Here is a 27,773-nt window from a genome sequence, read left to right as displayed (position 1 = left end):
GCATCTGCATTTCCACTGAGAGCACAATGAGGGACAGAACAGGTTGGAGCCTGCTTGGCCGAGGGTGGGGACCGCTCGGTAGGGAAGGGGAGGGCAGCAGTGATGAATCAGTTACAGGGAAAGGGAAGAGCAGCCTGAAGAGCTGCTCGTCCTCCCCTTGCAAAAGGGACACTAAGCGCCAGGTACCAGTTGCGTGTCTGAGGAAGCCGAGGGCGGGAGCTGGGGAAAGCCAGCTCCTCCCCCAGCGTGGAGGCCGCACCTGGTGATTAACTCCCCATGAGGAGCGGAGCTCATGCTGAGTCCTGAGGGAACCTGTTGGGAGGAGCTCAGGAGTCCAAGAGGGCCAGGAGACCTGGACTCGCTCAGAGGACTAATGCAGCTGGACAGGCACTTCTTACCACCAGCCGCTCCGGTCATGTTCAACTACCTGTCAGGAGAGGCGAGGCCGCAGTTCCAGCGCAGCTATGGGGGCCAGCAAGCGCTGTCCGGGCCGCTGAAGAGCCGCCTGGAGCAGCTGAAGAAGCCGTGTTGGTGGGAGCCCACCCCGCTGGTGCTCCAGCACAGCGAGACAGCCAGGCTTGCCATAGACGCCTTCCTTGAGCAGGGGGAGCGGGGATACCTGAGCGCCATTGCGGAGGAGCGGGAGCTGCCCCTTCTTTCCAGCCTGGATATGGAATATATAAGCCATCAGAGAAACCAAAGCTTTCCAGATCCCAGTGCGACAAAAGACCAAGAGGCTGACCCTGGCAATGGAGACAGTGGAGACAGGTCTTCCCTCAACTCTGAACTAACATCTGGCACCTATTTTCCACTCATGTCGGATGTGCACCCTCCAGAGCTGGAGCTGGGGTGGCCAGTGGTGCCGCTCCGCACGGTGTCTGGCCAGACTCAAGCCACTGTGATTTTCCAGAGAAACAAAGTGAACAGCATTAAGGATTTGCTCCGGTCTCTGATCAGCCGGGCACGGACGGTACGTATAGAGCTGCGTCCCTTGAGCCGGGTCTCGTGCCACCGCACCCGAGTCCTGGTGGCTGGTCCCACGTCTGTGCACCACACGCTCCAAGCTGGTGCTGCTCTCTGGATGCCTGGTGTGATGTGATTGCTTTTTCTCTAGCAGATCTCTAACTGTTCCTGCTCCTTTCCTCCCTGTAATTTCTTTCTGCCGGGGATTTTGTGTCATGCAGGCAGTGCCCTTTCAAGCACGCTGGGTCTGTATTTGGGGGTGTGCAGAGCACGGTACCCAAATGAGCAGCAGGACGTGCAGGATTAGCGCTGTCCTGAGCCGCAGGGCGCACCCGCCAGCCCCTCCGCCCGGGGTCTGCACGGCCAGGGCTTTCCTGGAGCCCCGGACATGGCGTTAAGCAGGACAAGAGGATATCGCTGTGAGTTGCTGTGGGAGAACCTAAGATCTGAGTAAACGTGGGAGACTGAAAATCCCCACCTGTGGACTGAAGTGAGTTAGAGTACATCATCGTATCTTCTAGACTTGACATCTGTGCCTCTCTGAAGATGAGTCATATCAGCCCGTTTTGCCCCATTGCAGTTTCTGCTGGGTAGAAATTGCCAGCCCTCGGCTGTAGTAAAAACTGGATAGGTGCAATACTTGCCTACCAAGCACACACCCAGCATGAATTTACTCACTAAATTGTGTTCCTTCTTGTTTCTTTTTACTCTGTCACTATACTGTGTTCTAAAGGAGCAGCCCGGACAATTGTACCTCGGGCACGTTTTCAGCTTTTATTGTCTTCGTCCTCTTTATGGTTCTTTTCATCTGTTCCATGTATTTCATTTCAACAGCTGGGTGATATTGAGTAAACTTTTAGTGCGAAGTTCACTTTTAACCAGCTGGCTTCAAGGCAATTTCTCTTATCACTCCAGTTGTTTCTTGTTTAACTTTACAGTCACTCCTTAAATTCATTATTGCCTAGTGCAGAGAGCAGAAGATAAAGAATTGTTAAGCCTGGACTTAGCTGTGTCAAGAAAATGAGCTGGTTCCAGGCAGACTGTGCTAAAGCGTTGTCTTCAGTCACCGTCTGCAAAGTTGAGCAAACCAAGTTATGTTGTCCCCAGCAGATGAAACTGGGCCGTGCGCAGCATCAGAGCTTCACCAAAGAACCACGTATCACTGACATTTGGGCATGATACGAGGTAAATGGGGATGTTGTTTCTTTTGTCCAAAAGAAGACTCTTTTGCCACATAAGCTACCGCTCAGTTGTAAGCAGCCGTTGCTTAATGCCTGAACGCCTACTGCACCTTTGTAGGCAAATATGGGAAGTTCTGTCCAGGAAGTAAGTGACAAAAAGCTTTGTTTGTCCTTGCAGGCAGCTGGTTTATCATATCTTAAATGATCTGAAAAATCCTGTGACACTTACTGCATCTTTTTCAGCAGTTGGGTCACGGACACAGTCACGGCAGAATGCACAAAGTAAATGACTACCAAGAAATGTCCCCTTGTCGCTTAGCACGTGTCCCGGATCTCTGACCGTATTATGATCCTCCAAACCACAGGAAAAACACCTTGTTGTTTTCTCAGTTCACAGGAACTTCTCTACTGCTCCAGGGGAGTTGCCCAGGCAGTAGGTGCTTTATTGTACTGCTTGGCTTCAAAAAGCACTGACAATCTTCAGCCCTTTATGTTCAAGCTGGGGATTTTCATGCAGTGGTTTTGACTGTTGCATGAAACGTGAGAATGAGTTTTAAACCATCTTATTGTTTTATTACTGGTGTTTTACTGGCTTCTAAGTTAGCAGCTCTGACTAGGTTAGCAGCTCTGTCCAACGCTTCCCAGGATTAACTCGTGATTTACAGCACTTCCAGATCACTCACAACCCCAGTTACGCATCTTTGAGTATTTACTGAGTCATTTTGCTCATCAAACCAACCCAAAGGATATTACCTGTATGTCTTTTAACGGCAAAAGAGCAACCGGAGGTAAAAACATCTTTTACTTGAAGTGCCAGTAGCAACTGTGCAGAGAAGCGCTTCCTTTTTTGCTTTTCAGCTGCTGGTTTGGTATTTCAAGTATTTCCTCCACTAGACTTTAAGCTCTCATCATATATCCCTCCTCCAGAGTGTCTCTGCTGCTGTGTGCTTACAGCTGACATAGGAGGGGATCCAGTGAGAACACCGGATGCTTTTCCTGGGCCATGTAGACAGGCAGGTGTGTGTCTTGAAAGGTTGTTTGCTGTTTTCTCCTGTACAGTCATACAGATCAACATCAGTTGACTTATTTTGCAACAGTACTGACAAATCAGCAAAAAGGCCGTTTGCTCTACTGGTACCTTCTGCTGGCGCAGTTTGTCTTTCTCCTTTGCTGCATTTAACCAGCTGTCTTTGAAGATGTATTTTCAGATTTGAGCTTTTCTCTTTGCAGACATAAGAAGATGCAGCACAGCCACACCTTAGCCTTCATTTGATAATACTATTACCATTTTACTTTTGTTGAATGAGCTCCGATCTATTTTGAACTGTCCATGCTGCTTCTTTCACCCCTCCTGTACAACTCTGGCACTGACCGTGTGTCTGCATTTGCCTGCGATGGTAGAAGGGTCCCTGATGGTCCCCTAAAGTAGCAATGTCTTGCTTCAAGTGGCAACACTACGGTAATGACCAAAGCCACACTGCTATTGGCAAATACCAGTAAAACCAGCTGTGCTGGTTAGAAACCAGACAGATGGCAACCCCAGTGGGGTGCTGCTAAGTGCTGTAGTTCCCAAAGTGATGACAGAAGTAATTGCTGAATTGTGAATTTCCAGAGGTGGATGTAGAAATATTGTGATTTAACCCTACAATGGCAAGGTGTGAATTGTCTGGAGCCTGCGGGGCAGCTGTGTCTGCAGTGTCCTGATCCACCATGGCTGACCTGTGGGCTTCAAGGCTGTGATCAGCGTGCTCAGGAGCAGCGATGCTTGGAGGCAGCTCCAGCCTTGCAGCCTCCACCGCTGAAACCGAGGGCCTGGAGGCACTGGACACACGTTGCTTGGGTTTGTAGGGCCAGATTGACTTAAATGCCCAAGGCTTTCAATGTGAGACATGAGTTGGCAGGAGCCTGAATTGGAGATGATACTTAGGTACCTAAATTCCACTGTTTTATAGTGCTGTTGGAAATTATCTTCGAGGCTTTAGACCTCACTTCTGTGACAGTGAGTTCTTAGGAGGCTTCCAGAGGAAGACTTCCAGGCTCTTCTTTCCCCAAAACTTCTTGGCGTTGGGGTTGAGCTGGTGTAATTATAAAAGCTGCCTGCTTTGTTTACCGGGGGGATATGGTGATCTGAGCGGTCCTTACATTTGTCGTGTGGCACCCAAGCTTAGAATGAGCAGCCCCGCCACGGGCACCTGCATCTCCACCGTGTGAGGCTGTGCCGGGGCACAACCTCCCCTCTCTCTGCACCGCCGTGCTCCTTGCTGCAAACAGCCCTCCTGCCTGACATGGGCACTGCCAGCACCCCCAGAGCGACTCTGCCCAAACCCCTCCTGTGAGAGGATCACATGTGAGGAGGCCTTCAACGGAGCCAAGGCGTGTTCCACATCCCGATGCCAAGTGAAGACCCACTTTGGAAAACATGAGTCTGACTATCACAGGGCTCCACCCAGCTTGCACAAGCTGGTGTCCCGCTGCCTGGGGCGTCTGCTGCCACACCGACGCCAGAAACCTGCCGGGAGGCTGCCAGGAGATGCGGGTCTACCTGGCATCCAGCTGTATCCAGCCCAGGACACGGGTGCCGCGCGGGTGGCTCTGGGCCGTGTGCTGCCGTGCACAGCCACGCTGCTGCCCGCTCAGCCCCGCGGACCGGCAGTGCTGGCTTTGGGCAAGGAGCAGCCCTGAACGCTGCCAAAGCCTGTGAGCACTGGTGGAGAAAAGCAAGATGACGTGGACCTTCTGTGCACACCAGGCAGCAGCACTGCCTCTGAGCATGTGGGGTCTGGGGACAAAAGAGCATTGGTCTCTCTTGACTCCATCATATTGACTTCCCAAGCCAAGTTTAGACTGTCTCCAGGGCTAAACCTGCCTCCGGCCTATGTTTGAGATGAGCTGGAATACTGTGAGGCAAGTTTAGCGGAGAGGGACTTGCCCGAGGCCTCACACAAAGTTTGTACTATACTTTTTCTTGGTGCTTCATCATTAGAGGATGGGTGGCCCATCAAAGTCATTTGGCTGAATTGTCTTTGGTCTTTACCTGAAGGCCAGTGTAGTCAAGTCCTGGTTTTTCTGTGTGGGTTTCTGCAGTACCTAATGCTGATAGCCCAGCAGCAACCTTGATTTGGGAAGCTGAAGATGCTTCTTACCATTTCCATAGCTCTTCCAGTGCTGACTCTGCTGTCCATGCCAGATGGGCACATTTTGGGGAGGGAGCAGAGTCTGCCAGAGCCTCATGAGGCTTCTGGGAAGACAACACTGATGAGGGCTACAGAAGAGGTGCCGTTTGGAGCCGGGCTCTGAACCTGTATCTCCCAGGTTGAGATGGTGGAGATGTGTTTGTGGCTTGGACAGTAGCAATTATTTTTAGCTCTTGATAACAGCTGCTTTATGTCCAACATGGATGGCTGGGATCACACCAGCCACCAGGAAGGTTCTTCCCTAGATCCTTCTGGGCTGGGCCTGGAGTCTTCTGCAAGATGTTGAGGACCAATGCCTATGTTGAAGACATCATCACTGGGGACAAATCAGATAGAGCCAAGAGATCTTGTCCATGTGCAAAAGGGAGCAGGAAGCAACCTTTTGGCATTGCTGCCCTTCTCTGCCGTGGCTCTGGGGCAGAGGGTCTCTCATGGTGTGTGGGTAGAGCGAGCTGAGAGGAGCCAGCTTGCCAAGCAGAAGCCCGGGCAGGAGAGCATGGGAAAGCCATGGAGCCCTGCTCTGCCCATGGCCGCTGCCTCCACTCAGCACAGAGGCCGTGAGTATGGACCTGGAAAGAGTCAGTTTGTTAATGAAAACAGAGCAGAAGAGCTACACTGGGCAGTGGGCAATCTGGGGCGTGACGGTCTGGAGCAGAGACATGAGCCTGTCCCCACATCCAAGGGCAGCGACACTTGGAGGTCCTCTGCTCTCTTCTGAAGCTATTCCGGGTCAGACCTGTGAATGTGATTCAGCCTGTTCTTATTTGAAGCTTGAACCGCTACAGAAGTCAACCTCACTGCTGTCCTCTGTGTTAACTCTTTGTTAGAAGAGGAGCTGCCAAGCAGAAGTGGCAGAGGAAACCTCACGCTACATGGTCTGCTCCATCGGGTGATTTGCACTATGGAGAGCTGCATTTATGGCCGTGCTCTGACATAGGCAGGGGAGGTGTTTGAAAACAGGATTCCTCCATCCTCCTGGGGTACGTGATGAGCAGCAGAACAAACTCAGGCATTTTGTGTGCAAGGTGCAGTGCAGGGCAGGATATTGAGTAGCAGGGTAGAGTAGGCCGCTGGAGCTTCACTCCTTTTTAAAACTCAGTGCTTTTTGCGTCGTCTTTATTTGGGCGTGCTCTACTAGGTGCAGAAACTCCAAATCAGAGTTATGCATGTAATTTACAAGTACCAAACAGTTACGTTATTTACTGCTAAGATAAGCTAAAGACTGGCACTAAAGTACTTGGTCAGTAGTTCCATTATTTTTTTCAGCTTTTGAAATGACGCTGGCCTGTCAGTAAAGCCTTCACCACCTTGCCTTTTTCAGTCCCGCAGTGTATTGCCACCTTCCGTGAGTTCTCAGTGTTAATGGTTCAAGGTTAAGTCACCAGGTTGCTCTGCGCGCAGCCTCAGGTGAAGTGCGTCAGGCCTGACAAAGCATCCAGCTCAGCAAGTGCTCTCCTGCCTGGTCCTTCCCTCTCCAGGATGTGTCCCCCTGATTCCTGCCACTAGTGGTGATGGCCAACAGGTGGATCCCAGCGAGTCTTTTCCTGATCCAAACAACAGCTGCCTTGATGTTGTCTGCTGGCAGCCTCACTCCGTGAGGAGCATTGCAACAGCTTCTCCAGCCATATCTTAATGTATTTATGGTTGATTTCCCTTGATCCATGGTTCTGGTTGCAGTCATACTGTACTTTGAATTTTCTAGTTCTGGATCAGCCCATAGTAGGTACTTGTCATGACCTACTTTTCATTTTCTGTATTTTCCTTCCAGTTTTTGGAGAATTCATTTAGCCGAGATGGTCTGCTGCCCCCCATCCCATCTCCACAGTGGGAGATGGGTTGCATCTTCCTGGCCCTGGCTGGGGGTTGGCATGGCCTTCTTCAATCTCATTTTTTAAAGAACTGGCAGTTCTCTTTAAAATGATTTTGCTTTTTAAAACCCCTTCCTTGGAGACCTTATATTACAAGTCTTCAGTTTACTACAACGAAGCTGTCAGGTTTCACAACCATTGCCTGCATCCTGGGCTGTGTTTCAGGAGTGCTGCCAGCAGGGAAGGGATCCTTCCCACACACATTATTCTACGATTTTGTCTGGTCACCCCTAGGATGTAATATTGGAACAAAGGCATGTACATACTTGGTCAAAATACCTTCTCCCTTACCTGGCAGTGTGTCCTTCCTGAAGAAAATAATATGTCTTTATATTAATATGCTAGTTATTTATGGAGTCACTCATGTTGATTGAATAATGATTTTGGTCAGTCTTAGCTCTTCTGTTCATATGCTATATTCCTGGCATAGTTGCTTAAGGCAACACATATTTGATGCATTAAGGATAAGCAGAGTTTGTGCACATGCGTTAACCTCTCAGCTATTTCTTTCTGTGAATGGCAGATGAGACAGGAGGTAGCTGGATGGGGAATGTCTTCATAGATTTTTTTAAGTGATTTTGGCTGCCATGGTGGGGTAAGGGCTTTTAAACACAAAGGCCCAGAAGCAATGTCCACTCACCAACTCAGGAGGTCTGAATGCTTAATTCACAGTTTAAAGCGCAGTTCTCTTGGGTGTGAGATTTTAACAGTCCTTTGGTTTTCCACCCACCCCTCTTTTCTCCTGGCTAGGTGATAGCAATTGTGATGGATCTGTTTACAGACATGGAAATACTGTGTGACCTGCTGGAGGCCTCAAGCAGACGGCACGTCCCCGTTTACCTGATCCTGGATGAAGAGTACTTGAAGCATTTTGTGGAAATGTGCAATAAAATGGCTCTTACTCAGGACAACTTCCCAGTAAGTTTTCAGTCACACACTGAATATGATAAACATGTCTTGGCGTTGATAAAAACCTTGTACCCTTTGTTGTGGACTCTAGGACCTATCCCTTGTCCCACTGTCCCAAGCTAAGAGACCACGGCTGTTTGGTCTAGAAAACAGAGATCTGCCTGGAAGTTCAGGGGAAGGTTCTAGTCCCGTGTCTCCATGTTTTGTGGCCCTTGTTTCAGTTTGACATGCAAGAAGTGTGAAGCCGAGGCCAATGAGATGCAATAGAGTACTGAATGCTTTGCTGAGCTGGTGCAGATGGGCAGACAGGGGCAGACCAGAAAACATGTGTTCATATGGACCTGTATCATCTCCTTTCCTTGCCCCCTCTCAGGACATAGAATTGCAAGACTTAAATTGCTCATGGGTCAGATCCCTCAGCTCAGTTCAGATTCTGGCCAGAGCTGCCGGAGTGCGGTAAGTGGGTGGGGAAGGGAAGCAATGAGTCCCTTCAGATGTCCTGATGCAAAACCTCCCATTTCCTCCTCAGCCTGCTGCGCTGCCTCACTGTAAAACCACGTGTTAAAAATCTCATGTTAAGATCTGGTTTTAGGCTTTGTGATTCAGTTGTGGGTTCCTGAGGGATTTGTTCCCTGCTCAGTGGGGAGCCCAGCAGCAATGGTGTGTGGTGCCCAGACAGAATCACAGAATCAACTGGGTTGGAAAAGACCTCAGAGATCATCCAGTCCAACCCTTGGTCCTACTCCAGTCCTTTGACTAGATCATGGCACTAAGTGCCATGTCCAATCTCAGTTTAAAAACCTCCAGGGACGGCGAGTCCACCACCTCCCTGGGCAGCCATTCCAATGCCTGACCACTCTCTCTGCAGAGAATTGCTTTCTCATCTCCAGCCTCAATTTCCCCTGGCAGAGTTGAAGCCCATGGCCCCTTGTCCTATTGCTGACTGCCTGGGAGAAGAGACCAATCCCCACCTGGCTAGAACTGCCCTTCAGGTAGTTCTAGAGAGTGCTGAGCTCACCTCTAAGCCTCCTCTTCTCCAGACTAAACAAGCCCAGCTCCCTCAGCCTCTCCAGGCAAACAATAAAAAAATCTCCAGGCAAACAATAAAAAAATCAGTGTATCAGTGTGGCAAGCTCTCTTGGGAACTCACAGACTCAGAAATGCACCCCAGTATCTTCCTGCTCCCCGTGTCACCTTTCTGGCTACCGCCTATCAATGGAAGTCTTTTTTTGTTGTCATTTGTTAGCCCTGCAAGGCCAGCAGTCCCGGCTGTGCTCCTTCAGGGGCTGGGGGCTCCTTCTCTTCCAGCCACCACGTTCATAGTTCTCCCCTTCGTTTTGGTGGGGGACACTTGAGAGTCATCCAGTTACCTCAGAACAATGTTTAAGTAAAAAAGAGGCCATGGAAAATGCAAAAAACATGTTTTACAGCGTTCAAAATAGATGCAGTTACAAAGGTCTTAAGTTCCCCTCATTTTTAACCTGTCTACACAAAGACTCATTTAGAGAGGCACCCTATGCTGGTGATGCCCTGTCTTTTCTTGCTTCTCACAAGGCAGACCCGTTTCATCCTGCCTCTTGAGATGGCAGCTGTTGGGGAGAACCGCTTCGTGCTGGAGCATGTTTTCTTTCATGAACAACTGCATCACTGAAGTCACCTGGTAGATCCAGATGAATTCCATCTCTCCAAAATTTATTTTATTTGCTTCTTATCCAAGAGCCCAGCCGTTGTTTTTAATTAAAATTAGAATGAGTTTAAATCCATGGGGATGTCTGTCTCTTTGTTAGGCCTGATGTCACGTCTTGTGCTTGAATGGCTAATTAACACTTCCCTCCCCCATGCAGTGACTCACCCGCAGGTCTCAATGTGCAGTGACTGATGCATCTCAAGCAGTACGTTAATATATGTGCTTGATAGTCACATCTAAGTGGAATGAGTGTACATATCTTATTCCTGGCTCTGAGTTGAGGCAGGATGTGATGGTAAATCTCCATTTGGAATAATTGGTGGCAGTTTGGGTTAAATGAGGAATTTGGGGCAATTGCCCCTCCAGCACCTTCTGAGAACATTGTGTGAGACCACTGGTGTCAAATCCTGGTGCTGAACATCACCAGATCCCACACTGGCGCATCGAGCATTGGCAGCGGTCACAGCAGAAGACTTAACCATTGGATTTTTTCAAATGGCCATCTGCCGAGCCTAAAACTACTGTCTAAATCGGGCTCCTAGCAGCCTGGCTTTCCTGCAAGACTGCAGGATTCTCGTCTTGTTTGGACAATTCAGGGCCTGGATTGCCAAGAGGAAGAAGATGATGGAAAAAATGAGGCAGATATCAGAAACTCATCCAGCCTTGGAAAGGATAGAGGGAGTGAAGAAATACTGTGGTGACAAATCTATGGGATATCCTTTACTTGAAGTGGTTTTAGCTTCCCTGGGGATGAGAGGAAGCTCCTCCCAGTAAGAACTAGTATTACCAAAACCTCTGCGCTGGAAAAAAAAAAGCCTATGTTGATTTGCAACAGGATTAGGTGAATATCTCCCCAAGCATCCAGCATATCTTGCTCTATATCAGCAACTTGTGGTGGCATTTCAGGGTATCACAGGTTAATCCAAGTTGGCAGGGACTTCAGGAAGTCACTGAGTCCAACCTCCTGCTCAAAGCAGCATCTCCTGTGAGGTCAGACTTTGCTGCTCAGGACCTCACCTGGTCTAGTCTTGAAAATCTCCAAGCATGGAGACTGCACAGCCTCCCTGCGTAACTTGTTCCAATGCATAGCTGTCCTTATGGGGAAGAAGTTTCTCCCTTATCATAGGTGACAGATGAGGACATGTTCTGGGTCACAAGAAGGCAAACAGTGGGAGCTGCAGTGCAATGACTGTGAAGCTTCAGCTTTGTCTCTGCTAAAAGTTTCCATGAACTCAAGAGAAGACTGGACAAGCACTTGGAAAAGAGATCTAGGGGGGGTTCCACTAAGACAAACCACCAGAGGCTCAGGAAATGCCCTGAGCAGAAAACAGAGTCAGCAGCAACGTGAGGGGGCAGAACCATAAACGATGCTTCTGCACGTCTCCAGCTGCCATTGCCCCTGCGAGAGATGGACTGTTGGGTCAGATGGGCCCCGATCCTGAGGAGATTTGCAGCTGTTTTGAAGCCCTGAAGGCCATGGTGCTCCTTGGGCGAGCAGGGACTTCCTCAGCGTGAGGTGAGAGCCAAAGCTTCCCCACCCTGCTGTGGTGAGCAGACGTTTTGGGAAGCCCAGCTGTGAGCCGGGGACTGTGACAGAAGAGGAGAGTGTCAGGAGTGGAGTCACCTGCCGCAGGGTGGCTGCCTCCGCTCCTCACCCCGAAGGCACAACTTCTGCGTCATGAGCCCCACATGAGCCCAGAGACTGGGCGAGCCGGTCCCGGGCTGTGCGGGCGGCCTGGGGGGCCCATGGGGGCTGAGGACGGGGAGAAGGGGCTGCAGCTGTGCCCACAAGTACAGAGGGGCGGCAGGGACATGGGTCTGTGCCCTGCAGAGAACATCTGCAGGTAAATCACAGCTCTTCGTGCTTGTCCTGTGCCTGCAGTACCGGCTGTTACAAACTGCTGTGTCGGCCAGCCTGACACGGGCTGTGAGGGGAGGCTGCCGTGGACCTGGAGCAGCTGCCGGCCATGGGCAGCACCCACCTCTGCCCAGAGCAAAAACGGCCCCGGTGGCGCCTGCAGCCCCTTCCAACCCCTGCCCTGGGCCTTTGTGTTCTGCAGGGCCGGTGCCACAAAGGGACCTGCTGGCCCAAATGCAGGTGGGGACAGTTGTGACAGCTCCTGGTGCCCAAGGCACGGCAGGGAGCTGGACCCGGCCTGGCGGGCAGCCCAGCTGCAGCCTCGGGGACGTTCGTTCACACACAAGATGTTTTGTTCGGCACTACCTCAGACAGACCAGACCACTGACCCTTTTCAGTGACTCTTCTCATCTGCCTTCCCCAGCTGAGGTGCAAATAACTTCTTTTATGGGCACAAATGTAGCATTGGGCAAAAGGCTCCTGATGGATACTGAGAGACTTATTTCCCTTTTTGTACTGGGCAGCCAGTTTTACGGGCCAATGTTGTATCAGAGAAGTTCTTTGCAGTCTTTAAAACCAATGAGGATCAGTTCTGTTACACTTGAGTAGAGCAGCTCAAAAACTTAATGTAATATTTAGATATACTGATAAAAGGCAATTCTTAAAATGTAGACATACTTTTCTGTAATTTATTTTTATTGAGTGATATTTTGGTTTTAAGAAGCCTGTCACTGTGTAAAATCAGAACAGCACATACAATTTATTAGAAACTATCTAGTTGTTAGGGGTTGAAATTCAGTTTAAATGCAGAGCCATCAGCTAGTGGGGTTAGTTGAATATTATCAATGATGTGGAAGAAATTGTATAGTCTTACATCAGAAATTATCTGTAAGGTCATAGGATTCTTCATTTTTTTTTCAAGCCAACATTTGTACCTAAGCACAACTTGTTCATATGTATTGGTATTTTTATCTTATAGAAACAGACAGTGTGACAAAATATCTGGTATGTAGAAGACAAGAAATACTTAATGCCTTGCTGCATTCTACTGCTGGGAGCAGAGCTCCTGCTTGAGGGAGTCCATCAGTGATGCACCGGGAACACTTCAGGTCAGTTCAACCTACCAACTCTGCTTGCTTTGTTTCCAGAACATGCGCATAAGATGTCTGAGTGGAGACACCTACTACAGCAAAGCAGGCAAGAAGTTTACTGGCCAGGTTCTGGAGAAGTTTATCCTGATTGATTGTGACCAAGTTCTTGCTGGTACATACAGGTAAGAAAAAGCAGCGACTACTGTGTCTCTTCTCATATGGCAGCTCCTGCATCCCTTAGTCATTTTAACCACACCATCTCTGACCTCACTATGTCCTTCTTGAGATGCAGAGACCAGAACTGCACGCAGCCCCCAAGATGTGGCTGCACTGAGGTGTTATAGAGGGTATAGAGGGTCAAAATGATGCTCTCTGCTTCATTATTGTCATTGCTATTACCCTTGCTGGCAGTAGCCAACATTAATTGGATTTTTTAGCTGCCATTGCACACTGAGCTGATGATTTCAGAGAACTGCTGATGGTAATTCTGAGCTCCATCGTGAGTTGTTCCAGGTTCAGCACCATGCAGTCCTGGTACAGATAATTTTTTTCCTATGGATACACCACATTCTCCTACACTGAAGCTCATCTTCCACATATTTGTCCACTTGCTCAGTTCTGTGAGGTCCTTCTGGATTCCCTCACCTCCAATGGGACATACCTGAAGGAGCTGAGGATCCTCTGCAAACCCGGGGATTTCACTGCACCTGCTGTGCCCGAGGTCACCGATCAGATGAATCCAGTCCCAGCACCAGTTTGCGGGGCCTCGCTGCCGACTCTTACCTGAACCATGACCACTAAACCCGACCCTTTGCATCCCGTGCTACCGCCAGCTCTCGGTCCAGAACAAGACCTTGCCTTCATGCCCATGGTGACTTAGTTTCTTAAAAGCCTTTGGTGGAGAACCTTGCCAAAGATTGTTTGAAAACCCCAAAATATGTAGTCGACTGGTGCTGACTGGCTCCCGCCCCGAACCGCAGCAGGACTGTGAGGCAGGGCTTGCCTCTACAGGAGCCCTGTTGACCTTTTTCCAAGAGGCTGAGCTTCCCTGTGCCCTCAGGAATCTTGTTCTTCCCACCCACTCTGCCGTGTCCCAGGGGGAGCTCAGGTCAGTGTGTGGGTCTCGAGATCACATCCAGAGCCCTCTCTGCACATGGGATCATACGGGAAGCCTCCCAGTCCTCGGCAAAGCAGCCTTTGCAGTGGCTCAATACACAGGAGTGAAACACATTTCAGTGTCACCAGCATTAGCGATGGGTGCAAAAAATTCATTGGGGTTCTCTGCTGTGGTCGTGCCGTCACTGAATCCCCATTTGACACATAGGTCTCAGACGAGCCCACTGATTTCTTAACCACCAGTGCCACGTTTCTGAACAGCCTACAAGCTGTAGTCATCCCGGGTTTTTTGGACTGCTCCTTTACAGCTGTTTTTGACTAATTGCTGCAGTTTTACATAGTTACCTTTATTGAAATTGAATATCCACTTGCTGAATTTATTTAGATTGCCCTCTCCCGCTGCAAAGTTAAAATTGTGTTGTAGGCATTACTATAAATGGGCTCTATCCAGTTCTGCCTCTGGAACAGAGTCTTATGCATCATTCCAGACCACATCCTGAACAGCATCTCTTCTTGTGGGTCAAACAATTTAGACCAGTTAATTCTGGGAAGTAATCAATTATTGCTTCCACAAAGTTTTTCTCCACAGCTCATCCCAGTGAAGCATTAACCTACTATGTATATGAGTGGCTGAAATCTCCCACTGTTACTGCCTGTCCTAATTTTGCAGCGTCTGTAACCACAGTTAGCATTGTCTGATCACCATCACTGTTCTGATCAGAGGGTTGGGACTACAGTTCTTGTATTACATTTTCATTACTAGACCCAGAGTTTTCCACCCACAGATCTTTCCCACAGTATTTTTGTGCTGTTGCACATCACATTATCCTTCACAAAGAGTGCAGAGAACAGACTATTGTGATATTTCTGTGAACTGGGTGCCCTGGCAATATTTTATTCACCCTCCACCAGTTCTCCTTGTACACTGCTCTCCCTCCCCATTTCTCTCTCCTTTCCACCTCCCACCGGGCACCTGCTGGACCCTCAGTCTACCAGTGTCCTCACCAGTGCTGTAGCTCCAAGCTGCACCTTCTCCTCTGCTCTTGGCTTCATCACCTCTGAGTGTGGAGCTCTCTTCTTATCAAACTCTGGCAGTGAAAATTGGAAGTACCTGGCTCTATATATACAATATAGTCTCTATATAAACAATATGTAGAGCAGTGTCTGGTGGCATTTTGTCCATCCTAAGATGTGTATCTGTGCTGGTTTGACTGAAAATGGGTTAATTTTCTTCATGCAGTTAGAAACCTTTCTTTTCCATAGCTCATTATTTGCGCTTAGTTTGAGAACAAGAGATAGCACCCAGCACAGAGTTAATGTTTTTAATTGCCCTGGTCCGAAAACCAAGGACACTCTGAGTTCTGCCACAGGTGTGAGGCAGCGAGGGAGGGGATGGAGGGATGGATGGACAGAGCTGGACTGACACCCACACGGAGCGATCAGAGTGTTCCAGCCCATTAGTGTCAGGCTTTGTATTTAAGAAGTCAGGGCCTTCTGGTTGGCCCTTCTGCTGCTATCTTTCTCTGGGGTGCAGCCGGGGGAGTTCAGTCGGGACATTCAGCCCGGCCTTTTGACATTTTGCAGAGGCCTCTGGGCTTTTCTGCCTTTTTCCTCTCTTTTCTCCCTCTGGGATCAGCTTTAGGACCAGGCGTGGTTTGCTGGGAATGGCTGCTCAGTTGTGGACAGAGCTCATGAGGAATTGCCTTGAGTACCTTTCATTTCTCTTTCATATATACACATATTTATTTACTAGTAGTGTATTAGTTATTTTATTAAACTGTTTATCTCAATCCAAGTTTCTCCCTTCCCTTTTGGTTCTCTCCCCTGTTGGGGGGTGTTGGGAGGGGGTGAATGAGCTGCTATCATGGTTGTATTGCCAGCTCAGGTTAAACCACGACAGTATCTGAGAGCAATGGAGTGAATCACTGTCTGGAAACATCTGTCCATCCCCACTGAGTGCAGGGGGTGGGGGTTAGATAACTGAGAACTCCCATTCTTCAATGGCTAAAACAGCGCATGTATCAGCTGGAATGAACCCTGTGGCTGCAGGAACACCTTGTTTCCCTGTGGCCCAGAGTCCGCGTGTTGCTCAAAATGCGGATTCAGTTCTCTGGGTGGGTTCCTCCCTCTGCTGCTCTGCGGCTGGGATTTGGATCTGTGATGTGCTCTCTTTCTATACATCTCTGTATAGCTGCAACTTCCTGAGTTCTGGAAGATAATTATTCAGTTGTGTAGGGTCTTATATCTGATTTTCTGCTGTCCCAGCACATGATGTTCTAGACTAAAAGAAACAGTCTCTCTCTGTGGAATTTGTTTAACAGTGGTCAGAGAAACTGTCACAGGAGAAAATCCGGAAGTCTGCTCCTGGCTATACTGCAGCCTGGTACTAAGCCTAGCACAGCAGATATTTAGATTACTCTCCCTGCAGATGGAAAAGCCATCAGACATCTGAAAGGGTGAGAATAGTTACTGAGTAAAACCAAAGATCCAGGTGGATCCAGGGCGGGCTCGGGATGCCACAGGGAAGCGGGTAAGAGTGTTCTTACCCAATGGCAGGTTTTACAGTTCAACAGTCTTGTGTGCAAGGATCAGAGGTTTCAGAACCTCCAGGGTTGCACGTTGTACATGCTTCTTTATATTTGATTTGTCACAGGAGGCTTCTTCCCACCATGGTTGGCCTCACGATATTCTCTGGGTCGTGCAGTTTAATTTATGTTTGGTGTGAATAAGTGATCCGTTGTTTCTACATTAGACCTGGGTAATTATATTTGATGCCCCCAAATTCCCATAACCTGGGCACAGTCAATTACTCTTCTCTGCTGACTTTCTTGACTGCATCCATGACTTCATCCTCCTTCATTATAATCCCTCATGTGAATTATCTCGTCTCCAGCTGAAGTATCTTCAGCTGTTCAGTTGTTTCTTATGCAGAACTTCCAGGCCTTTAATCACAATGTCTGTCTGCTGTGAGATGAACTGACAACGGCATGAAGAGGTCAGGATATCCCCACCCACTCCAGTTTAGCACCGCAGTGTAATGGTGACTTCTGTCTTTTCCCCTGTCCCCGTTCTGGCGGTTCCTGGTCTGCTGTTGCCCTTTTGGACTAGTGCTAAACACTGTAGTGACCATTTTTTGAACCATCCATAGGCACCCTGATCTCTTTCCTAAGTGTTAATATCTGAGAGCACATCAATATACAGATATTGTCAGGGGTTTTGCGACTGCTTGAATTTATTGACGTTGAATTTTGCCTGTCATTTTGTCACTTATTCACCCTGTACCAGCTCTTGCAGCTTCTGATTATCCAGTTTTCTTTTGACCACCCATGATAATTTCGCCATGAGCTCTGACACAGACTCTTTCAACCATTTTTCAGAACTTTTCTGAGCATGTTGAACAGCACTGATCCCATCACAAAACTTGTGTGATCCAGTGGGTAATTTAAAATTATTACTAGCATTTACATCCCACCTTTAATCAACTGTTAGTCCTTGGGAAGACCTTCTTTGTACTCCATGATCACTTAGTTTTCCTAAGAGTCCTTGCTGAATGACCGTGTCAAAATCTCTTTGAAAATTCAAGTATCCAACAGCAAGCAGATCAAATGCATCTGTGTGTTTGCTTCCTCCTTCAAAGACCGGCGAGAGGCTTTTGAGGCATGGCTTCCTTCCACGAAAACATGCTGAGTCTTCAGCGTTATGATTATAGTTATTTATGTGTCTAATCATTTTACTCTCTATTTGCTTCTACCAGTTTGTTTAGTATGGAAATAAGACTGGCTCGTTTGTAGTTTTCCAGGAGCCCTTTAAAAGGTTCACATTTACTACTTTCCATTCCTCTGCTACTATGTTCAATTTTAAATGATAGGTTATTCGCCGGTTAATAATTGGAAAATTGCTGACTTCCAGTTTTTTGAGGCTGTTTAATATTTTCCTTTAATGCTCCTTTTAACTATGGTGACTCTTTGGATGTTTTAAAATGTCTTTATTTTGATAGGTACATTTTCTCTGAGACTCTAATATAGCATCTTTAAATAATCTTCACGCTGCCTCAAGCATTTAACCTTTTTGGTTACTCTTTTAAATTTCTTTTTAAGAGCATTCCTCACTTTCTCTTTTAAGTTAAGTATTACTGTTGTGGATAATTTTGGTCCTGAAAGAATATTTGATATGGGCACGTCACGGTTCTTTTTTTGCCGAGTGGCCTTTCCAAAGACACTTTCTGAACTGGTAATGTTATTTCTCCTTTTGCTGGTTTTCTGGTTAGTTTCTCAAAAAAGCAGTCATTTACAGCATCTAAAATGCAGTTGCTGCAGCTCTCCTAGTAATGGCCCCTGTTCAACACGGCTATAATTGAATCTCCCTTTATTCCTCTGCTTTCTGCCGTCTTTGTCTCCCGGCACTTCCTTAGCCTGCACAACTTTCCACAACATCTATCTGCTTTGTTAACTCATAAAGCGTATGTGCGCCTGTAAACATTTGTATCTGATCTGGTTGTTCACCACTATGCACTTTTCTAAACCCAGTTTTATTTGTTCAGGTGTTCTTCATTGATTCTAATTTCTTACCTAAGTGTCATTGATTTCGATCCTGCGCTTATATTAGAATGCAGTTCTCTCTTATTCCAAAGGTCAAGTGTGCAATCTCAAACTGCGTGGCCTCCTACACCTCGCAGCTCTGCTCCAGATTCTGGTTTAAAGCCTCCCTAGATCGTGTGCGTTCCATTGTGCAGCAGCCAGGTTTCGTTTAGGTTAAGATGGAATCCAGCTTTCTTTATAGGGTCACTATGTTCCTACAGTTTTCCATTTCCCTATGATTCTACCATCCTTTCCCTAACATAATTTCCATAACCATGTCCTGAAATGCTCTTTTACTTCTCTGTCCCATTCTAATCGTGGAAGAGGGAGCATTTTATAAGGCTACCAATAAAATTGTGAACTTTTTAGCTTCCTAGTTAGGTGCTTCATTTTAATCCCAAGACTCATCCTGTCTTTTTGTGTTAGTGAGACCTATTCAGACATTGACCAGTGGCTTCTCTGTAGTGCTCCATAACTTAGATCCAAATGTCTCTACTGTCCTTCATCCCATTCATCCATTTATTCTCTGCTGTGACCCCCCTGAGCACTGAGTCACGGGGGATTATTATACATCCATGTGCTCTCTGTCTCCTACAAACACCAACACAATCTAGTACCTGCCATATAGCTGGTTTGTACGGCCTGGGGACGGTGACCGTGCTGACCGTCAGTTGTCTCCTTTTCAGGCCCAACACCTCCTGTTCCTCAAAGGATTCAAGTTGAGAGAAGGGATTACACGTCTTGTAGGCTGCAATGCAGTTCGTGCACCCCCAGGATGTTTGTTTTTTTCCCAACGCTGTGACACTACAGACGTGTTTTCCTTAGGACATTCTCCAGTCCCTGCTTGTTCTCCAGCCTGTGTTCGTGCACCTGATCACGACTGCCTGGAATGCATTTTCCTTTAATATTTTCCTGTAGAACTGCGTGACTTTTTTCAGAACTTTTTTCAAGCTCGTATCTGTGCAGTCCCTCTGCATCGTATATGATTTGTGAACTTAATGAGCGCACACTCTTCCGTCATTCAGGCTGCCTGTGAAGATATTGGATAACACCAGAGCCAAGATGCCAGACCCCTCTAGAGTTCCAATACATCTTTCTATGTTGACAGTGAATCCAGATGTCTAATCGCTCTGCACCTTCCCTTGCAGAGGGGTATTTTCCTACTCCATCCTTGACTGTTCAGGTATTCAGTGTCTTTTAATACTTCAGCTGTAAGAAGAGACACTTTTCTCCTCAAATGCATGCTCAAATCATGCCTGAAATCCATTTCCAGTCTCTAGTTACCTCTCCAGCCATCAGATTCTCTCCTCTATGAGCCCCATATGCAGCGTTACACGCATGCGGCAAGAGCAGTGCACATATTGATGTTTTCATGTTGAACCTGCTATGTTGACGCTGTTGTTCTCTATGCTGACATTTTCCTTGACAGTTTTGTAAAAGCCCTTCTTATTTTCCAAAGTACTCTTGGCAAGCTGAACTCATTCTGGTATGTTAGTGCCTATTGTATCAATCAGACACCTTTTTGGAAAGCTTTCTAAATGCGGGAACCAAGCTCACTGCTGTTATCTTAAACAACTGTAGGCAAATTAGCTTGGACCCCACAGCTCTTACGAGTTTATTGATTAAAAATTTCCCTGTGTGTTCTGTCTTTAACTTTTTATTTCCTTTAAATGAACACAAGGTAAAAACAGGGTCCATTTAGATATCTAGGAAAAGCGATAATCTAAAATCCTGAATATTGTGTATCTACTTATTTAGTGTCATTCTGGGCACCAGAAGAAAAAATGTGTTTCTTTGAGCACTTATTTAACATAACAGAGTGAAGGAGATGAAGACATTTCCTAATGCAGCAGATGGGAGGAACTTAAAGGCAAATGGGGCTAGAGCTAAACAGGATCTTGAACAGGAAAACTAGAGTAAACATCTGCCAGGTTAGGACTAAAGAGCTGGTATTGCCAGCCTGGACCGGAGTTATGTGGCTGTGTGAGTTGCCTTAGAGGAGATTAAATTTCTCAGCTCCAAGTGGAAGGTGGTCAAAGTATCGTATCGGTCCATGTCCTGCCATTGGCACAGGGAGGATGGAGCTCATTGTTTGCTGTATTGGAGTGAAGGAAACTCAAGATTTGGGGTTGAAGCTGACAGGACAGCTGAAATTGGAAAATGAGAGGAGAACGTTGGGAGGATCACAAAAGCTCTGCACCTGGCTGCAGTATGGAGGAAGGAAAACAACGTACGTGTTCGGCACGGACAGTTACGGCTCCATGGGTTTGAACCTGGAGGAGACTTGGAATTTCTTCACAAGGAAGATGCTCCTGCTCTCAGGTGTCCGTGTCCCAAGCAAGAGCAAAGAGCTGTTAAGAGCAAGTTCTAGATCTAACTTGGTGATCTAACTCCAGAAAGAAATTGTAGTTCAGCAGAAAGTGAGTGCATGAGGAACGAAAAGTGTATCAGCGCAGAAACCCCAGGCTGATACGCACAGCCATAAAGTGACACTGCCAGAAGATAAGTCCTATATAACCTTGTGGAGCACAGCAAAGCAAAGAGGATTATAAAGAAAAAGTGAATCCAGAAGAAAGAGCCAAGGCATGCTGCTGTAAGGATGAATGAGAGAGAAGGATAACTGAGGTGGGATGGCCAAATTAAATGAATTGCGCTGTTTTTAATCAAAATTAAGATGAAATATGAGGAGTGGAAAATATACCAAGTGCATTGGAAGCAATCTTAAAGAGCTTACTACAATAATATCATATTATTGTCATTTTATCAAAGAAAATGTCACGTGAAATGAAATGTCTAGTAATGAGTTTTATGTAGTATCTACATTTAGCAAGGAACCAACACAGGAGTTTGTGTTGGCATACAGAAAGAAAATAACCCTTTTGACAGCCAAAGTGGCAGAAAAGCAATAACGATGAGTAAGAGAAACTACTGAAAGCAAAAAACCTGCTGCTGCAGACTGGCATCTCATCAGTCGGAAAGAGCTGAAGCAGAGCAGGCGAGTGTGGGACTGAGGCTGAAACCCGCCGGGGCTCTGGGCACTGCTCGGGCCGAGCTGGGGACAGGGACAGGGACAGGACAGGATGGCGCTGCCACCCCTGCGGGTGATGCTGCAGCTCCATCTCCTGGCCAGAGCCCGAGCTGCAGGCGCTCCTGGCGGGTTCCTGCTCCGGGGGGCTCTGGAAGCAAAGCAGGGATGGGATCCCGTCCTACAGCCCCACATCTTGCAGCCCTCCCCTGTCCTACAGCCCCCTGTACTACAGCCATCCTGTCCTACAGCCATCCTGTCCTACAGCCGTCCTGTCCTACAGCCATCCCATCCTGCAGCCCCCCTGTCCTACAGCCATCCCATCCTACAGCCATCCCATCCTGCAGCCCCCCTGTCCTACAGCCATCCCGTCCTACAGCCATCCTGTCCTACAGCCATCCCATCCTACAGCCATCCTGTCCTACAGCCATCCCATCCTGCAGCCCCCCTGTCCTACAGCCATCCCGTCCTACAGCCATCCTGTCCTACAGCCGTCCTGTACAGCCACCCTGTCCCACAGCCATGCTGTCCTAAAGCCATCCTGTCCTACAGTCGTCCTATCCTACAGCCCCCTGTCCTGCAGCCCCCCCCAGTCCTACAGCCCCCTGTCCTGCAGCCGTCCTCTCCCAGACTTTGTGCCCCAGAGGGATTCACAGCTGGACACGAGATCTCTGTATGCAGTAGTTTGATAGGAAAAGGTAACAAAAGGAAATCCCAGCCACTTTTAGAGATGCACATGAAGTCTAAGCATCCCCACGGGCCTGCAGCGAGGAGCTCCACAGCTTGTCTGTGTGTTTTGTTGTGTGAGGAAGTGCCTCCTCTTCTCTGCATTGAACTCGGAACCTGTCAGCTTCATTTGATGCCTCATGTTTATACCAGAATAGATCAAGAATGATCATTCCCCGCTATTTCTTCCATGCCATTCATGGAGGAAAAGACCTTTTTCAGTTTGTAGTGGTGGGAATAGCCATGGCTGGCAAAGCCACATTGTCCTGTCATGGAAACCTGCACTATGGCAAAAGGGCTGTGCCACTGAGGGGACTTGGGTGATTCCTTCCAGGTCCTCTTGCGACACAGAGTGGGCAGACCCCAGTGGATCAGCATGGGAAACTGGGACACAGTGATGCCTGGACTGGGGAAAGTGCTGTAAGAGGCATCAGTGGCAGGAACAGTCGTAAGGCCAGGGGACCGTACCGCTGGATGTGAGGCTGCTGCCCTGGCAGGGGCAAGGACCATTCCTGTGGATGAGAGGAGATCGCTGGGTGTCCCCATCTCCTGTGTTTCTGTAGGGAGGCAGCTGTTGGGTCAGAGTGTGCGGGGAGAACACAGAAGGTGGAAGTCACTTCATCTGGGGGAAAGGAAAACCCAAGCAAGACCTGTTGTCTACATCTTGCTATGGTGTGGCCAGAGGCTGTTGTGGTGTTGTGATGTTTCTGCTAAACCATCTGAGTCTGAGACATGAGATCTCCCAGCCAGGAGGAGGAGGGCAAGCATGACCACTTGCACAGTTCTGTTTCCAGCTCTGCTGGCCACAGGGGTGCCAGGCTGGGGGACAGGCTGGCACTGTCCTCCTGCTTTGGGAGGTTGTTCCTCCTCCTCTGCTCTGCCCTGGTGACGCCACATCTGCAGGACAGTGTCCAGTTCTGGGCTCCCCAGTTTAAGAAGGACAAGGAATTACTAAAGAGAGTCCAGCGGGGGGCTGTAAAGATGATGAGGGCTCTGGAGCATCTTTCTGATGAGGAGAGACAGAGAGCTGGGGCTGTTCAGCTGGAGAAGAGACGCTGAGAGGGGTCTTACCAATGCTTACAAATATCTGAAGGGTGGGTGTCAAGAGGATGGACCAGACTCTTTTCAGTGATGTCCAACGATAGGATGAGGGGCAGTGGGCACAGGCTGAAGCACAGGAGGTTCCATCTGAATGTGAGGAGAAACCTTTGAGGTTTCTTTGAGGTGCCAGAGCCTGGCCCAGGCTGCCCAGAGTGGGTGTGGAGTCTCCTTCTTTGAGACATTCAAACCCACCTGGATGTGACCCTGTGTGATCTGCTCTGTGACCCCGCGTTAGCAGGGGTTGGACGGGATGATCTCCAGAGGTCCCTTCAGCCCCAGCCAGCCTGGGATTCTGTGGTTCTGTGACTCTGTCCTGCCCTGGCTGACCAGGGTCTTCCCGCTGACAGGACAGTCCTCACCGTGCCAGGGGTGCAGACCTGCCCCTCCAGAGGAGAGGGTGCTCAGCCCTCTGAGCCCGTTGCTGGTTTTGAGGAGCTCAAGTGAACACAAGTGAATGTGTGATCTGGGACACGTCTAGAAGGGAAACAGCTGTCAGGAACGTGTATGGGAACACCAGCACCCTTGGAGCCAGGCAGTGACCCGGCCAGACGCCTGTCACAGTGTTGGTGCACTATCTCCTGTCTGGACTCTGATTTCTTCAAAGAACTCTCACAGCTTTGTGAGAGATAACTTTCCTTTCTTATTATATCATATTTGCCTATATGGCCATTAATTGTATTCTTTAGTAGAGTTTCTACTAATTTGTGCTGTGCAGTTTATGACACTTAATGGTCTGGAACATTAAAAAAATTACATCGCATTAGCAACCTTCCACTCTTCTGATACCCAAGGCGTTTTCAAGGGACAGATAACACGTGCTGGGTAGTAGCTGAGCTATTTCATCCTTGCATTCCTTTGGTGCTCTAGATTTAATGTTACCTGGTCCTACCCATTTGTTACTATCTGCTTTGCTGATATATTTTCTAGTCTCTTCTGCAAAGATTTCAGCTTGAGCCTGGTCCTCCCCTGTGTTCTGTGTAAAGGTGCATTCAGGACAGGGATCATCCCGAGCTCCTGTGTGATGAACACTGATGTGGAGGGATTATCTGAGCACTCCTCCTACACACGGACCATGTGCTGGCCCCACAGACCTGAGTGGTATTTCTCGTGCCTTTTGCAATGTATGACCCAACCTTTTTGAAAGATGGGTTTTCTGGTCTTATTAGCTTCTCATTTAGCCATCCCAGCTATTTTCTGGCTTTGTTTTGTTTTTCCTCGTGTCTCTGTGAAGCTGTACGCATTTGCTTTGAGCTTCCAATATGGTATTTCTGAATACTCTTCGTGGCACTTGCAAAGGTTTTTCACTCCTTTACTACTTCTTCATTCTTACATAATTTAACTGGTTTGATATTAGGCAGAGGAGTTTTGATCTCTCCATTTCATGTTGCTCTTTGGGAGGTGTGTATGCTGAGTGTACGTATACTACTTTCTTCAAAACAACATGATGAACCATAACAACTGCATCCTGCTCAGGAAGAAGCCAAGAGCTGGTTTTCCTACTAAAAGTTCCCAAATAGCTGTCCTGTGAGGTAAACGTTGATGAGGTCCCAAAACATAGTGTCAGTATCTTGTCCTGAACTGACATTTACCTGAGAATAATTGGAATCTCCCATTGCAATTACTCTCCTGCAGTTTCAGTGATTTCATCCTGCTCTTGTCAGTCAGTATCTTGCTTCAGCAATTGATAACGCAGCCCTAAGCTGGTTCTTCTGTCAAGGGTCTGGTTTATTTCACACAATTAGTCTGCTAATCTGGTTTGACTCTAGCAAGAATAAAAGAAGCAGCTGATGACTGGGGTCACCAGGAGCCTACTCTGTAAGATTAACCTGATTAACCCTGATTAAGTCCCTGATTAACCCAGGAAAATGAAGATTGGGAGAAGAGATGTGGTTTCTATGTGTAGATAAGTGAGGGGAGAGCTAACTAAGTTACAGTTTCGGCACAAACAACAGGTGAGTTTAAACACATGAGGAAAATATGCAGAGTGGCAATTAGTGGAAGTTTTTCTCCAACTGGGGCAAAACCTAATTCATTTTAACATAACAGTCTCGCAGAAAATATCCCAGGACATTGTACTGTGAGAGCAGGGACTGGACTTGCTGAGCAAAGGACTCGTGAACTTCTAGCGCTGTTCATCTCCTAACTGCACGGCAAGGAAAAGTCTGGGGAATTTCACAAGCAATACTTACGGAAAACATCACCAGCCTTCCTGTCCTGAGGAATTCCTGAGGGGCTCTGGAGGCCTCTGCTCCTCAAGGCATCTCCATTCCACACCCTCCCACCTGCCAAAGTGGCTCCTTTCAAGTCCATCATGTGTCATGGATGGTAAGGACATGAGAACGTGTCTCCTGCCTCCTTGCTGGCTCGATGCACACCACACACCCTGCAGAACCTGGCTGCACAGGCTGACAAACCTGCCCACAAAGGTTCACCAGGACTGACGGGACGGGGAATGGGAAACAATGGCTCTTGCTGGCACGAGGAAGCTGGAGAAGAAAAGGCCTGGGTTGTGCTGCTGTGCTTTTTAGGCAGGGACCAGCTGCTGCTCTACATCCCTCATCAGGCTGAGGAAAACCAGCTGATATCACTGAGATGAAAGTAAATGACCATTTTGGGGTTGTGTTTTCGTAATTGTGTAATGAGTACACTCTACAAGTTTACTTACTCTACAAGTAACCTCTACAAGGTTACTCTACAAGTAACCTCAGACTTGCATTCTTCAGAGAAAGTTTTAAAGACATGTTGAAATCTTTGTAGAAGAGGTTAGAAAACATACCAGTAAAGCAGATAATAGCAAATTGGCAGGACCAGGTAACATTAAATCAAGAGCACCAAAGGAATGCGAGGATGAAATAGCTCAACTACTACCCAGCATGTGTTATCCATCACTTGAAAATGCCTTGGGTATCAGAAGGTTGCAATACATCACTCAAATGTTAAAATCAATCCTAAGCATCTTAGCAGTCTGTGAACTGAAGTTACATGTGTTTTTTTTCCTTTTTTCACAGTTTCACCTGGCTTTGCAGCCAAGTCCACACGTGCCTGATGACCCATTTCCGTGGTCAAATTGTTGCAGAGTTTGACAAGGAATTCCAGTACTTGTATGCGGAGTCCAGAGCAGTGACCAGCTTCTGTCTGCCGGATCCTGCAACCTGCCCCTCTTCTCAGGACTCTTCAAAAGCTGCCAACTCCCTTTTAAAACCCGCACAGGCAAATGATGCTGAAACCTCAACCCCCTCCAGCAGCCTGTCCAATGTAAGCATCAGAAGCATCAAAATGTCTCCCTTTCTCAAAAACTCCAGCTGCAATGCGCACCAGGAAAAGCAAGATTCAAGCTCTGATTCTGGTAATAAGAAGGAAGACACATCTCTGAAGCCCACTTGCCCTAAGCAGCAAGGAGAACCACCAGACTCACCAAACAGTCCTCCAAACAAACCCAATCACAAATCCAGTCTCACCGCAGCAAGGACATTCTTGCAGCCAGAGCCTTCCCCTGCCCTGGGCTCCAATAAACCGAGTTACGAAGAGGATGGTAAAGCTACCAGCAGCCACTGCTCCCCACTAGGACAGGAGGAGGCATTGCAGTCCCTTTCGGAGGGTGCCACTAGCAACGGGACCAGTGTGAACCAGAAAGGCCCATCTGCTGCCCCCAGGGAACCGACACCCGAAAATGACGCTTTTGGTGGGATGGAGAAAAGACAGAGTCCCAGACAAGGGAAGTTGGACCTGCTGTCCCCATACAACCAGCTGAAACGAGATAAAAAGCCTGTAGTTCCTTGCTATGATAAACTCACTGAGGACATGCTGGTGGAAAAGAACAGTGCGTATGGGGCTGAGAAAAGACTGACTCTCGGGCACAGTAAGCTGGATCTGATCACCAAGTACAACAAGTTGAAATCTAAACATATACACAGTCGGTTCGAACTCTGACCTGGGCCTCAAGATGTCCTTTGGTCTTATTTTCAAGTGGCTGCTTTTCCCCACCAATCATCATACCTGGGGCTTGAAATCAAAACACGGGTGGCAAATTGCTCTTGTTCCTATTAAAAGGTGTCTGTTCTGTTTCTAATATATGCAGATGACTGATTCAGATTAAATTAGCAAGTACAGTTCAGTTTTTCAATTACAGGAGAGAGAAAATGATATAAACATAATCCATACTTCCTTGTTCTTTTTGCCCTTTTTGCCCAAAACTTAGAGCAAAGCTCTTGCTACAGCTGCAAGTGGCTCGGCCAATGCGGTCAGCAGCGATTCCTCTCCCTGTAGCCATGTGCTGAAAATGAAATGGTCAAATGCAGGGTAACACTGCTCAAAATAAAGTAGCTGTTCTGCTGGAAAGAGCTGTGTTGGGTCCCTCATGGGGGTGAGCACCTTGCGCTCGGCTGGGGCCCCCGTGCTGAGCTGTGCCGTGCCGGGGGTATGGGTGGCACGCCTGGGGACATCGTCAGCATCTGCACAGGATGACGCTGGCACGTAA

General features: G+C 48.0%; 1 protein-coding gene across 1 annotated transcript; it reads left to right on the top strand.

Moving 5' to 3' along the window:
• Positions 1-337: 337 nt before the first annotated feature.
• Positions 338-27,634, top strand: FAM83C (family with sequence similarity 83 member C). Its single transcript, XM_005515127.3, has 4 exons — positions 338-970; positions 7,957-8,124; positions 12,809-12,933; positions 26,305-27,634. Exons 1-4 carry the CDS (start codon positions 374-376, stop codon positions 27,224-27,226), a joined length of 1,812 nt encoding a protein of 603 aa, XP_005515184.3. The 5' UTR covers positions 338-373; the 3' UTR covers positions 27,227-27,634.
• The last annotated feature ends 139 nt before the right edge of the window (positions 27,635-27,773 follow it).

Source organism: Columba livia, chromosome 16 (genome assembly GCF_036013475.1).
Source record: "Columba livia isolate bColLiv1 breed racing homer chromosome 16, bColLiv1.pat.W.v2, whole genome shotgun sequence".
Taxonomy (NCBI): Eukaryota; Metazoa; Chordata; class Aves; order Columbiformes; family Columbidae; genus Columba; species Columba livia.
Note: the sequence above shows the minus strand (reverse complement) of the source record. Positions and strands in the feature narration are given on the sequence as shown.